Source organism: Pezoporus wallicus, unplaced genomic scaffold (genome assembly GCF_028554395.1).
Source record: "Pezoporus wallicus isolate ANWC-B61680 ecotype Strahan unplaced genomic scaffold, APGP_CSIRO_Pwel_v1 scaffold_6446, whole genome shotgun sequence".
In the NCBI taxonomy this organism is placed as follows: Eukaryota; Metazoa; Chordata; class Aves; order Psittaciformes; family Psittacidae; genus Pezoporus; species Pezoporus wallicus.
Genome location: NW_026636264.1, coordinates 6,237,422 through 6,252,013, shown reverse-complemented (window position 1 = coordinate 6,252,013; position 14,592 = coordinate 6,237,422). Strand labels below are relative to the sequence as shown.

The 14,592-nt window shown below is 39.3% G+C and overlaps 1 protein-coding gene across 5 annotated transcripts in view; it reads right to left on the bottom strand.

Annotated features, from left to right (window-relative positions):
* PDGFD (platelet derived growth factor D) overlaps positions 1-14,592 on the bottom strand; it is a 136,347-nt gene that overhangs the window by 11,440 nt on the left and 110,315 nt on the right. For all 5 annotated transcript variants that reach the window (XM_057399760.1, XM_057399762.1, XM_057399764.1 and 2 more), the window contains 2 exons: positions 12,538-12,739; positions 269-483 (listed from right to left, as the gene is read on the bottom strand). In XM_057399760.1, the coding sequence (XP_057255743.1) occupies positions 269-483; positions 12,538-12,739 (417 nt within the window). The remainder of the gene's footprint in view (positions 1-268; positions 484-12,537; positions 12,740-14,592) is intronic.

The following is a 14,592-nucleotide window of genomic DNA, read 5'->3' as shown; positions in this document are numbered from 1 at the left end:
GTTCTCTCAAAATTCTTCTAAATCAACTTATCCATAAATACCTGTTAACATTCCTGTCCGACATATATATGATCTCTTTCCACTCTGCTCATTCACTACTTCCAAGTACAATTTGCTCAGTGATGTTGAGGCATCAAAGATGTTAATATTAAACTTACTTAAAATCAGGGTTTCCTGCCATGCATGGGTCTGAGAAAAGCCTCCAGCATACATGCAAGCAATAAATACCCAAAAGAAGTACCAAAGAAAATAAAAAGAGTGAAAATACCTCATGATATTTTTTCACCGTTTTCCCTGACATGCACATGCAGGATTTCCAGTTTGAAGTCCCGCAGCCACAGTTTCCTCCGCAGCGCTGGACAAGGAGGCATCGGGGGAAGAAAACGACATTTGTCAGCTTCAGTTCCTCCCTTAAATTGACAGAGTAGTTTCTCGGAGTGCAGCTGTAACGTTTCACATCATCATTCAACCTATCCAGGTCAACTGCAATGCAAAAGAAGTTTCATTAGTAAGGTCTGAGTGGGACATTCTTCTGGTTTGAACCACTCCCCAGGCAGTCAGTAAAACAAGTGGTGTGACACTAGTCGGAAAATTTGTGAAATATAGCAGTGATTTCCAAACAGACAGACATAAGCCCACCAATTTTAAATCATTAAAGGTGGCCATCCAGGCTCTCATCCTGTGCCCACTGACTCCCATAGCAGAGATCACACTGACTATAAAGGTGAAGGGAAGGCTTGCCTGAAATATTGGCCTGAAAGCTGAAGGCTGGTTATTTTATTTGCTTTGTCACTGATCTGTTGGATCCTTGGGTAAGACATTTTCTCCCTGTTACTCTTTTCCCTCCTCTGCTTATACCTGGCTTACTTGGATGATGAGCTTTTTTTTTTTTGTTATTATAGGCATAACTCCTTTTGCCTAACTGCTGGCATTCAAAAGGGAACACTTTAAACAAGGCTATTGCTGAACTTATTAGAGAAAGGTCTTTGGAGAGTGATTCATCTCTTCCTCACAAGGGCATTTAGGACAGGTGGCATGACTTGCTTTCTAAAGTTGCCTGTCTGTATTGTTTATGAATAGAGTCTAGATAACTCTCTTTTAGATGGTCAAATCAATCTAAGCAATATTAATTCCAGCTGGTAAATGTTACTATAATAGGCATACAAATAAATACAATTAAAACTAATGAGCTTCATTGAATGCCAGAAGTTGGTTGATGTTTAAACGCCTGGTATTCTCTGTGAGATATGTCATGTAAACAAGTAGTAAAGACAACCATAAAAATAACTTGTAGACTAACAACTGTGAGTTTAAGTGCTGTTTCTAGCTTTAGCTTGTAAACCTAAAACAAAACAAAAACCCCCATCCATAAATATATTTTCCATAATTGTAACACAGATAAAAGTAACAAATTTAATGGCTTTCATTTCTCTAGAAGTTTTCAGAGTTCTTTTTCTCTCCTTTTCTGCTTACTTCTTTTCCTTATGATTCTGTCCACCAACTAAGCGTTCAAAAGCTCAGGAATTCAATCAGGACTGGAGGACATGTCAACTGGTGTTGCATTCCCACCCCCATTTGCTAATAGAAATATCATCAGGAAAATAGGAACTGTTTAAATGAGAAATGAGATAATGATGTAATGTAGGTGAACATATATTTTCATGGGCATGTTTAATAGGTCAAAACCTTTTCTGGTCCTGATGGTACATATGCATTTGTTTTACGATAAGCATGTGAAAAACTTCCACAAAGATACCTCTGTGACTCAGTCTTTGTCAACATCACAAAGTAAACTGTGGAAAAAGCTGTGATTTGTAAATATCATGCACCTTTACATTCTGGCCTGGAGATATTCACAAGGCAGATATGCAAGATGCAACTCGTAAATGTCACAAGTGCTATTACAGAAAATCACAGCAGCTTCACTTTTCTCGCAAGGTGTTAGTCAATGGAAATTTAGCAGATAAATTGTGATTTTATAGCAATTGTGATACATCTTACCATGAAATCTCAGTGGCTCTCTGCAGAGAGCTAGCATCTCTTCAAAAGAGGTATATATCATCCTCCTGATAGAAGCACAAAATCAATGGGGCTGCTGGTATACTCATGCACTGGGAGAAAAATACACTCCAAATGTCTACAGCCAAGACTTACAAGTCCAGGGAATATTGATTTCTTCGTTTTAACAGATTATATTTTCTTGTCTACTACCATTCTCCAAAGCCAACCCTTCTCACTGCAGGGTCTCAGGCTAATTCTTCTCACAGGGAAGTGTTTCCCTCTATTTTAAACGTTCTCATCGGGACTTTTGCCATTATCTTTGCTTGCCAATATACCAAAGAGGTATCTGGCTACTATTCATTTTATCCAGTTGATGTGAAAGGAAAATTAACCAATGTAAAAAGAGAGCAGATAATTTTGTGTCTTCATGATTAATTAAAATTCTTGAGAGGAAAGCCTGAATCATCCACACTCATGCAGCAGTCCATAGGAATAGATACTGATATGAGCAGGCTCCTATCAGGACAGGCTGAACAAGGACTAGGATGGCATCTGCTGTTGGTGCCTCTCTATACAGTTAGAATAAAATTCTTAAAGGCTTAAATCAGACTTAATTCAGCTGAAGTAATGTAGGAAACAAGGCTTCCAGTAACAAGCTGGTCATTAAAGAAGGCCCAAACACAGGTCACACGAACTGACTGACATCTATGTCCAGGAGATGTCCAAGGGACTGAATAAAATTTGATTTATCACAGATGAAATTTCCCCTCTGCCTCAATAGTCCCCCTTCCTGCATTGAGCTGATACCTATTATCACTGATGCATTATCAACACAGAAATGAGTCTGTAATAAGACTGGCAGAGAGGGAAAGCACCAGCATTCAGAGAGCCAGGGTGGGGGGGGCTTTCCTGCAGACACCATATTATATTCATCACAGCGTTACAAATATTAGCTTCAGTACTTGAGCTACTTCATTTAAATGGCAAGGGGTGACCTGGCAAAGGGCTTTCACTGGAGGGAAGGCTTTGTTCACTAGCCTTCAAAAGCCTCATTTTGTTGACTTTCAGAAGTCTTTGCAAGGTCTCTTAGACTGTAGCTGAGTCAGTACTGTGGAGAGCTGCTGACTTGCTTGAAGCATAGGAGGGAATAACCAGATAATTAGGGTAATTTTTTTTTCCTATGCAGTATGAAGGAATCAGTTGTTTTCAGTGAGGGCTCAAAATTTTCTCTGGATGCATTCTTAAGGAATTCTGTAATCAACTGGTAGCAAAATACATTTTATTTAGTGTATTTTAATATGTTGAACTATATTTGAAAAATCTATGGGAAATTTTCCAGTGGAAAATTGCATGAATTCTCCTTGGTGTCTTCTCAAGACATTCTGATCCTGACTTATTAGCATTTTTTGGGATCCCATATCTCAAAGTTATCAGTTGAGGTATGAATTCTCTGCACTTTGTCACATCTTAGGTATCAGAGTCTAGGCTGGAATGGACAAATACAATAGCAGAAAGGTCTTATTTTAGTGATTTTGAAATAATAAAACTAACTTCAAGCAGTGGAAGAAAGGCTAAATAAGGGGTTTAAGAGATACACAAGTCATTCTCCATAAAAAATCATACGGACATAAACAACTACACTCTTTTTGACTCTGGTCTACAGAAATCCACTGCTTGGTGGGACAAGGTGAGCACACAATGTCTTCTGTGAACAGGGCATACTATACTTTGATAGCATCAGACTGATACACAAGAACACTTTCGAATGCAAATTAGCTTTAGACCATGGTTTGCAGTGCCCTTACAAAAGAACACAGTTTGCTCTGAACAACTCTCTGCTGAAAGCTTCAATATGCGTTTTTCCCTCTCTTGGGATTGTTTTACTGTCTGGAGCCAGTCCATTTCCTCATATAACAATGAGATTTTACAGTACAGTCAGTTTTATGCATCACTTCACTGCTGTAACTAAAATGTAATCGAGCCTGTGTGATTGGTGTGAAATCCTACGGCTTTTCTTATAAGGACTGAAACTACTGGAGCCCTTAATTTAAAACTAGAACTAAAAGGTTCTCTAGACTAGATGCAAATAATTTCGAAGTGTTATTACAGAATGTCTGCATCAGATTTCAATTTAAAGGCAAGGCAGACATAAAAAAATACACTGGAGCTGTAAGTTGGAAAGTTGGAGTGCACTGTTTATCCCCTCCTCCCTCTTAAGTCCTATGTCTACATGCATACCCATTTCACATAGTACTATGGCATGTGCTTGCCTTGAAACATTGATCTTAATCAGAGGAAAGGACTGATATCAGGGATTGCAGCTAATACCAAGTTTTATTTAAGAAGGGACAGCCTTAAAGATTCCAGAGAAACCCTGTGCTGCTGGTCACTGATTAATTTTAAAAAGACAGGCAGTCTGTTAGGGTTTCTTTTAACACTTCATTATTCCAAGTTCATACATGGCCCTAACATTGTTGTATCTGAATATTTCACTTTTTTTTTCACGCATCAGCCACAGACCAGAGCTGAGGTGTAAGACATGGTAGCCACCTTGCCACAGTATTCCTATACCACATGTCAAGGTCATCTACAAGGCAGGCAAGAAGGATTCAGGCAGCCTAGCCTCATCCCAGCATAAGATAAAGGGGCAAATTCTCCTGAAAGCAACATTCAGGCACATGAACGATAAGAGGGTGACTGGAAACAGCCAGAATATATTTACCAAGGGCAAATCATGATGGACCTGCCTGAGATTCTGCTATAATGAGATAACTCTTTTGGTGGATGAGGTGAAATCAGCGGTCATCTGCTGGGTCATCTGCTGATTTTTGGCAGTGATCCATAGCATCCTTGCAGCCAAACTGCTGAGATATAATGGGATAGGTGGACTACAAATTTGGTAGATAACCTGAAGGCCTTAGAAGCTTGAGCAAAATGCCCAGCAATTCCAAATACAGCTGGTGGCTGGTTACTAGCATGCTCCCCAGTCGTAATGCTGGGGTATACACTGCTGAAGATCTTCAGTAATGACCAGAACAATGGAATTATATGAACCCTCAGCAAGTTTGTCAGTGACATCACATTGAGGGAATTCGTCCATGTGCTGTAGGGCTGCCATTCAGAAGGATCTCAGCAGTCTGTATAAATGTGCTCCAAGAACCTCATCAGGTTCAGTGATGGCAAATGGAAATTCCTGTGCCTGACATGGAATAACCCCATGCATCAGTCCAGACTGGGGACACACTGGTTAAGCAGAAGCTTTGCAAAAAAAAAAAGCTTTAGCATCCTGGTAAACAGCAGGTTGAACATGAGTCAGCTGTCTGCCTTGCAGTGACACAGGCTGCATGCTGAGCTGCATCAGGAAGAATTTGGCAGCAGGTTGAGGGAGATGAGTACTCATGTTCATTCAGTTCTTGTGAACCTGCATCTGCAGTACTTTGTGCAGTTTTGAGTCCCCTCCAGCAGAAGAGGATGAACAAACTAGACATTCAAAAACAGGTGACCATGATGGTTAAAATGCTGGTCCAAAACAGCCACAGTGAGGCCTAGAGAACCATATTTGTTTAGTCTGGAAAGAAGACTAGAGGGGGTTCTAATAATTGTCTTTGGCTGTCTAGAAGGTGCTACTGGGAGCATGGAGTCTCTTCTTGAATGTGCACAGCAAAAATACAAGAAAAATACAGAAGTTGCAGCAAGGAACATTTCAGTGATCTCTAAGAAAAACTAATCACTATGAGGTAGTCTAACACTGGGACAAATTTATCCAACAGCTTGTGGAATCACTTACCCCTGTTCATATTTTGTGCATCAGCAAGGGATGGAACTGTAGTGTGGTTGGAGTATTGTGTGTCAAGTGGGGATCCAGAGCTCATCATCTGTTTTCATGTGCGGTTTAGTTTATAACAAAGGTTGTGCTGCTGTTTTAATTTTGACTTTTGGGTTTAAAAAATTCCTCCTATAAAGCATGGCATTTCACAGAGAATTATGAATACATTGAACTCTTTCTCCCCAGCATTCATTTTCCACTAGCATGAACTTGTGTGTCAGGGCTGTGACAGGTAGAGCAAAGACATTCACTCAGAGCAGCTCTGTAGCTGATTGAAGCTATGGTGTGGTTGAACTTGAATTGGAAAATGCAATCTCGTACATACAATAAACAGTTACATCTTCCACTGGGTAAATCACCTAAATGCACTGGCACTGATGAAATTATTCTCCATAGTAAATGTTGACCAAACACTGTGGCCTTTAGTCTTCAACACATACAGTTAAAGGTTTTCACTGTTCCACTGCACATACTTAATGATACCACAATAAGTACTTTGTTAAATCTACCTGAAAACTTTGGTAGATATCCAAGTCTTTCTCTTGGGAGCTGGGGAAAAGATGCTGCAGTTTGGATTTACTACAGAATCACAATGCCAAAACAAACCTCGTCAATACAGCAACTATTATTTTAGAGGATGAGAGATCAGAATTGCAGTGGGATAATAACTGTCCACGTAAAACATGGTTCACAATATATAGGCCTATTATAGACTGGCAAACCAATTATTAGTTGTGGTATGGGTCAAGTAGCAAAAGCAGGCCAAACTATGAGTGTCACAAATGGACACAGCTTCATTGAAATCAATGGGATTGAACAGCTTATTCCAGCAATAAATAATTTGCTGCAAGTTTCACTAGCATTTTAAAAAAAGAGTCTAATAAGAAAAGCTTTCACTGCAGTGACCAACAGGAATGTCACATAAACCATGAGGGAAAATCACATTTGTTGCAGAAGGGGAAGAGTACAGGTATAGATATGAGTTAGATGATTGTAAAATGAATGGATGTGTGTAGTTTGCATGCAACAGACAAATTGGCTCCCAGCTGAAGATAAGTGGAAGAAATACCCTACTTTTTTAAGCATGGGAAATACTTTGCAGGTATTTGGGAAGGTACCTATAATATTCACATTTCCTGTGAATAAGCAGGCATTCAGCATTTGTGATGCCTGCACATTCTGTCTGGTGCACTGAAACTTGCTGGCAGCCATCCCAGAACCTTTCAAGGAAGAGTACATGAATGTTTGCAGTAATTTATTGGCCACTGTTTGCAGCCCCCCTGAGAAATTACATTCCTGAGTTAAACTTTTAACTTCTTGCTAGACCACTGTAAGTAGTGACAATTAAAAACTATTGTTAAGGACATGGTGAAACTTGCCTGATCTTGGGAACCTGTTTGGACAGCAGAAATTTTCCATGCAGATCTCTGGTCTCATCTTGCTACTCCCCTTCTAGAGAACAGTGTGGCTATGCCAGCAAGTGTCTATTTATTTAACCTGTAAAGCTGTCATTGCAGACAGATGTTACTGCGAGAATGTCCCACCTGATTAATTTCCTCTGATAGCCAAAGGCTTCATGCATACTATTTCCAGAAAAGAAAATGAGCACAGAGGCATGTGTAATCTTGTTAATGACAAGAATGTATCTATCTGCAGGTGCTCCTGCTCCCCAGATTTATTCATAAAAAAAGCCCAAAAAACCCACACAAATACAAAATCAAGAAAAAACAAAACAAAACAAAAACCCTGAAAAATAAACAACCTTCCAAAAAACACCCAAACCAACAAATAAAACCCCCCTCAAAAGCCACAAAACAATAACAACAAAAAACAACGAACCCCCATTCTTTTTATAAAGATGATCCCTTTCTCTAGGTACCATCCCCTCAACATTTCTGTGAAGAGAAACAGTGAAATTTCTCTTTGCTTTCTTCATTTGTAGACAACTCATTTCACAGGCAGAGAACTTTCAAAACCTGTATTTTTCAGTTCAAGGTAAAACTTCAGAATGACCAACAGAAGATAAATACAAGCAAGCATGTGGGAAAAGTTAGATGTTTAATTGATGTTTGAAACTGTTTAGAACAGTGTCTCTGAGGAGTTCTAATATTGTCAAGCAGATACATTGGTGCTTTCAAAAATTTAAATTATAAGATCAAGAGTTTTCCTTTGAACACTTCTGAATGTACCTTATGACTCTCTAAAAGAATATAAATCTAGAAGTTCAATAAAATTACAGACGTTGGCTTTTTTTTATATCTACCTATGTTCTTGCTAAGAACAGTATTAAATAACCTAATAGCCAGTGATATAGAGATGTTTTATATTTGTAACAACCAAATTACTATGACACTGAGATGAGCAACAACATATTACAGCAATGCAAAAGGAATTATTTTTAAGTATATACTTTATTTGGTATGACCTGCTTTTTTCCTAAGAGCCTAGGATGAGCTTAAGGCTGAATATTCACTTTCAGAGTTTCTAAAATGCAGCAATGGATAGCAAAACTTTTTGAGTATATTTACCACTGCTGCAAAGGGTAAAACATTTACTTGTCATGTTTTCATGGAGGAGGTGTACACTGTAGTTCGTAGTTTACACAAGGCATCTCATTTGAGGATTTTGAAAATGTGCATGTGTGTCTTCCCCTTCCTTTTCTGTCCTTTTCTGCCTGTCTGAAGCGGTTAACAGCAAACCCCATTGAACATATGTAGAATTAAATTTCAGACTTCATGTGGTTATTAGCAAGACACACCTGATACCAATATCTCACTTCAGTAGTGTAAATAGAAAGAAATCCATTTAACTCAATAGAGCTGCATCAGTGTTGTAGAGGTGTGAGATCAGATTCTGTAGATGGAATGGAGTTATCACATATACACAGATTTAATCAACACACTTTTCATCTTTAAGGTTCTTGCAGGAGGTATTCAGGGATTGATCTATCTGTGATGGAAGGGAGTAAAGAAGATGGAGCCAGAATCTTCTTTCAAAGGACAAGAAGTGATGGACTCACCTTGTAACATAGGAAAACCTATTCAAATGTTTAAAAGAAAACAAAGACCCCTCCTTTGTTTGGAGGGTGGTCAGACACAGGCTGTCCAGAGAGGTTGTGTATCCTCCATTCTTGGATATATGCAAAACCTGACTAGATATGGTCCAGAGCAACCTGTTAATGGTGACCCTTCCTTGAGCTGGGTGGTGGACTACGTAAACTTCTGAGATGCCGTCTCACTTTGTCTATAATGTGATTCTGAATTTCAGTTGTGCTAAAACACCCTACTTCTTATTTCCTTACCCTGATCCTTACCTTTATAGATTATTGATTGCCAAATTAGGAAAACTTAACATTTAAATATCATTTATCATAGAATCATAGAATCGTTAGGGTTGGAAAGGACCTTAATATCATCTAGTTCCAACCCCCCTGCTGTGGGCAGGGACACCTTACGCTAAATCATATCACCCAAGGCTACGTCCAACCTGGTCTTGAACACTGCCAGGGATGGAGCATTCACAACCTCCCTGGGCAACCTATTCCAGTCCCTCACCACCCTAACAGGAAACAATTTCCTTCTTATATCCAACCTAAACTTCCCCTGTTTAAGTTTTAACCCCTTACCCCTTGCCCTATCACTACAGTCCCTAATGAAGAGTCCCTCCCCAGCATTCCTATAGGCCCCCTTCAGGTACTGGAAGGCTGCTATGAGGTCTCCATGCAGCCTTCTCTTCTCCAGGCTGAACAGCCCCAACTTTGTCAGCCTGTCTTCATACAAGAGGTGCTCCAGCCCCTGATCATCCTCGTAGCCCTTCTCTGGACTTGTTCCAACAGTTCCATGTCCTTTTTATGTTGAGGACACCAGAACTGCACACAATACTCCAGGTGAGGTCTCACGAGAGCAGAGTAGAGGGGCAGGATCACCTCCTTCGACCTGCTGGTCATGCTCCTTTTGATGCAGCCCAGGATACGGTTGGCTTTCTGGGCTGCAAGCACACACTGCAGCCGGCTCATGTTCATTTTCTCATCAACCAACACCCCCAAGTCCTTCTCTGCAGGGCTGCTCTGAATCTCTTCTCTGCCCAACCTGTAGCTTATACCTTTTATTGGAATTGGGATTCAGCAACACTACCTCTTAAGCTCAATTTTGTGGCATAATTTGGTACATGAAGAGAGTTATATAGGAGCGAAATCATTAGAGATCCATTTACACTACATATATGACATGTTCTGAGAACTCTGTGAAAGACAGGCAGAGATTACATCAAATTGTTGTTATCTGCCTCAGTGCTGTTCCAACTAGGGATAAAAAATGAAACCCAAGCTAGAAGCAGAAACAGATAGATATCTGAAATAAATGATGATATAATCTGTTGCTCTCTTTGCTGCAAGGTTGTCCTATTGCCTATAAACATCCCTCAGAGATCCAGTGTCTGTGTTAAAAATCCACCAAGCATTTCTAATTTAAGGACTTGTTAAAGCTCTTCCCCACTCCTGACATCATTCAAGAATAAGCGTTTAATCTTGCCAGAAGTTTATGACTAAGTAAAAATTCTTAACTGAATTTTTTTAAATATCTGATTGTGGTGAGGTGCTTTTGTCCAGAGAGCTGCTAACAGTCGGGGAATTTTGCCTGTAGTTTGAAGACAAGAGAAAAACTATTTTACAACTTTTTTTCTTATTTCTGTAATCAAAACAATAATCAAAAAAACCCTATTAAAATAAATCAAGTGTTACAATAATAACTGGAAAACTCTTTATGTTTTTTACACTGCTTTGTTATGCAAGGAGCTGAATTACATTTACACTAAATGGAGAAAACGTTATGCATCTGAATTTCTGAGCACTACTAGATCAGACTAGTAACTCTAGCCTACATAGTCTGAACTAATAAAACAGCAAACGCTATTTCACATATATTTCATCATTTAAATATATGGAGTACTAGGCCAAATGTGATCTGAGAGTCAAATGAAATCCAAAGAGCAGAACCAGTACAGTATTGAGGTTTCTAATCAGCTTCTATTAAAATCAAATCATACCCTTTATTTTGTTTGTATATGTGTCTGTCGATGTCAAATCCAGCCTGGGAATAAGGGACACACAGAACATGTTTCACAGACCCCTAAATGAGATTGATGTCAGAAGTGATGCAGTGGCAGTTACATGACATTTTTCACAAAATGTGCTGTGTCACGGATGTGCCACAAAGGTACAGAATAAAAGGGTTCAGTTTTCACTGGAGGGGTACTCAGGGCTATATTGCAGATTCCTTTGAAGTGCTGAGCCTAAAACCAAAGATGGCCAAAGTGCCTTGGAAACCGTACACCAAGCTGGCTGCACATCTAACAATATATTGTATGTGCCTGAGATCCTTCTACTGCACAGAGGTCAACATCCATGGGACAGCCCATATCCCTACCATTTATCTCTTACTCTCTAATACAAGGTGGCCAATGCAAACTATCACCAAGAATGGCAGCTGGCTTGTGCCAGCTCCTGTTTCATGTCTAGCAATGACCTGAGGTAATGACATTTGGCCTAGAACTAAGCAGAGACCAGGCCAGACAATTTAGCAATATGGTGATTGGATTTCAAGTCCTGAGAACACTCCTCAACGCCGTTTTCCCTAATACAGATGCAATTTACATATCTAAGATCAAAAGCTTATCATTTAATAGCAAGTAAATTTCATAGAATTAAAATCCTCTCTCCCTGCCCAGCACATGCTTAACATAGGGAGGATGGGAATTAAGATGTAAATAAATGTTAAATTTCACAGAATCAGAACTGTGATTTGGGCATTATAATTCTAAAGTTGTAAAGAAGAATGCATATGAATATATAACTTGGAAGACAATACTAACAGGAGAACTCACTCAAATCAAATATTTCACTCCAGAGCTCCTGTGGAGACTACAATAATTGTCATCTCAGAGAACCCTAACAGACCTCCTAGATCTGTTCTTGCACTTAGAGGGAAATTTCATCAGGCCCTTCAGCCCATGGTTACCCCAGAGCATGACATACTTCTAAATAGTGTTTCTTTATCATTATGGGTTTGTACTTATACCTTAACATCCCTTAGCTTTACCATTTGGTGAATGATTTGACCTAACAGAAGGAAACAAGAAACATAACCCAGAATGTGTGCTTTGCTCAATTACAAAGATGTTAAACCATAATAATGTTCCCTGCCAACATAATGAAAACCAGTGAGATGCTCACATCCTGAAAAACCAGCTGCACATACAGGTGTCTGCACCAGATGCTTCCCTAAGCACAATGTGATAAAAATTATTATTCCTCACTCAACAGAGAATGATCCCTAAGCAGGGTATTTAAAGAAAGATGATAGTGCAGGTAATTAGGAGCCCCATGTCTTACACACAAAGCAATGTTTAAGAGGGTGAAGCTGAGAACCATCTGTCCTTTACACATGAGCTTATGTTTTTATTTGTGAATTCATCATAACGATGGGCAGTTTTCAGCCTGATTTCTCAGGCGAGTTCTTAGTCAGAAAATGATTAAGGATTAAATAGCTTATCCCTGATTTTAATACCCTTGATGTTTTATTGTCACACTTGCCCTGTGACTCCAACAGGAACATGGGCACAAGAATCTAATACCTGCCCAAAGGACATTTCTATGAAGAGTGAAAGAATATCCTGGTCTTGCCCCAAATCATGTATACAGTGTCTTTTCCTACCTTTTGACTTCCTGTCATGGTAGCTCCTGCCTCGATAATGGTGGCCACTCTCTGTGTACAAATTCTCAAGATCTTCTTGCCAGGAGTCCGGGTTAAAGTGTTTGAGCAGATCCTCCACTGTGTCAAATGCAGCAATGGTCTGATCCAGTGCTTCTGCCGTGAGGGTAGGATCAGTCACTGATGGAGAGGGATAGGATACCCCCTAAGAGTGACATACATCTCAGTGTACTTGGAATAAATTATAGCACCACTTAAAACAATTCAAAGCAGTTACTGAGAAACTCATTATTGACTGAAACAGCTATTTTGGGCCATCTTTTGAAGTCCTTAGGTGAGCCAGGCTGTGTTATATCTGTGTTTTCTTTTTGTAAGGAGGAAATTCACCAAGGAACTTCCAAACAAGTCCTAGAGGAGATGCAGGGAGTGGAAGTCTGTCAACATACACACCCAATCCTCAAAGGAGATAATGGTTTGCACATACACAAAGATGTAATGGAAATATCTTTTGAAACCACTATGATAGCCATGATCAAAGACCAGAAGTGCCTTGCAGTGCTGAGGTGGTGCCTTCACAGCTCTGCCAGCTCTGTTAGCAAATCCATAACAGGCAGAGGAGAAACCACAGCAGAGAAAGACAAAGGCAACAAGTCCACTAGATCTCCCTCCTTTCCTTGGTCAGTTTGGATGACAAATTTGGCTTGGTTAAAGACTTGAAAAGATGGCCTTTTATTCCCAAGAATTAAATGTATTATGAAACACTGATGAATGTCAATTCTCCCACCTTATTACAAAAAATATAAGTTACTAAGCAAATGAGAAAAAGTATGATATTTGGATCTCGGTGTAACAACGAATGCTGTGATTGCCACCACAGTTGTATCCTTACAGTTATATCACAATACCAAATGAAATATTATTTTCCACCAAGGAGGGCCAAGTACCATTTTCTGAGTGTGTTTGGCTCCCACTGAACTAGTGGCACAACTGGAATTTGTCAGAAAGATTGCAGCACTTTCATTTTACTGGAGAGGACTTCAAACATTTTTAATAATCATCAGTTAGAATCACAATATTCGCTACCCTGATATCACTTTTTCCTTTGTCCAAGCATAAGGCCTAATAGTATGTGTAAAATACATGCAAGAAAACTATTAATGCAGATCTGTTTCTCTCTGAAGGACCACAATCAAAATACCTGATTTTGTCCAAGCAGAAGCATAAAAAAGAGCAGGACTTGTTTGAATTTTGGTCTTGTGAGTAAAAGCAGTGGGGGAAAAAAACCCTAGAAATCCTCTTATCTTATTAAAACCCATCTTTGAAGTAAAGTGGCAGAAACATGCCATTTAAAATTAAATATTTTTTCCCCAAAAAATGCATATGTTAAGCTATTGATCTTTGTGATCAACTTTACTCAGCTGGGTAGTAATGGAAATGTCAACTCATCCAAGTAAAGTTACTTCCTTTATTGCAGGATTGTGTCCTTCAAAGCTTACTAAATAGTTTTAAAGTATATATGTCTTCTAAAACAATCCAGCTGTCTGTAATGGTAAATTATATCACAGAAGTAACAGCCCTTGATATTTTACTGCATATGCTTACTGAAAGTATGGACTGTTCAAATTATAAAAAAAAAACAAAGAGAAGAAATAGAAAACAATACATTGGTCAATAAAGCATAGCTGTTCTTTACTGCTTCTCACCAACAGCACAAGAAGTTTTAGAGGGCCCACTTGCGACTGCAATGCCTCTACGATACAGAGCTAAATAAGACACAGTGCAGATGGCTGTAAAAATTCATGACCCACTAAAAGGGAAAGCATACCTCAAAGCATCTCTCCAGACTCTCTAAGTGTCTTGGAGTAGAGACTGTCAGAGAGACAGGAGCTCAAAGAGTTGAAAAGCTCACACCAGCCAAGAGAACACAGCGTTGTTGCCTAAAAAAAATGCTGCAGGAGACACTGTGCTGTGCTAATGCACTCTTGGAGGTTACAAAAGAAAAATGAACCCAAATGTTATTGCTTACTGAGGAGAGCTCCGTGGAGCTCATGGCTCATC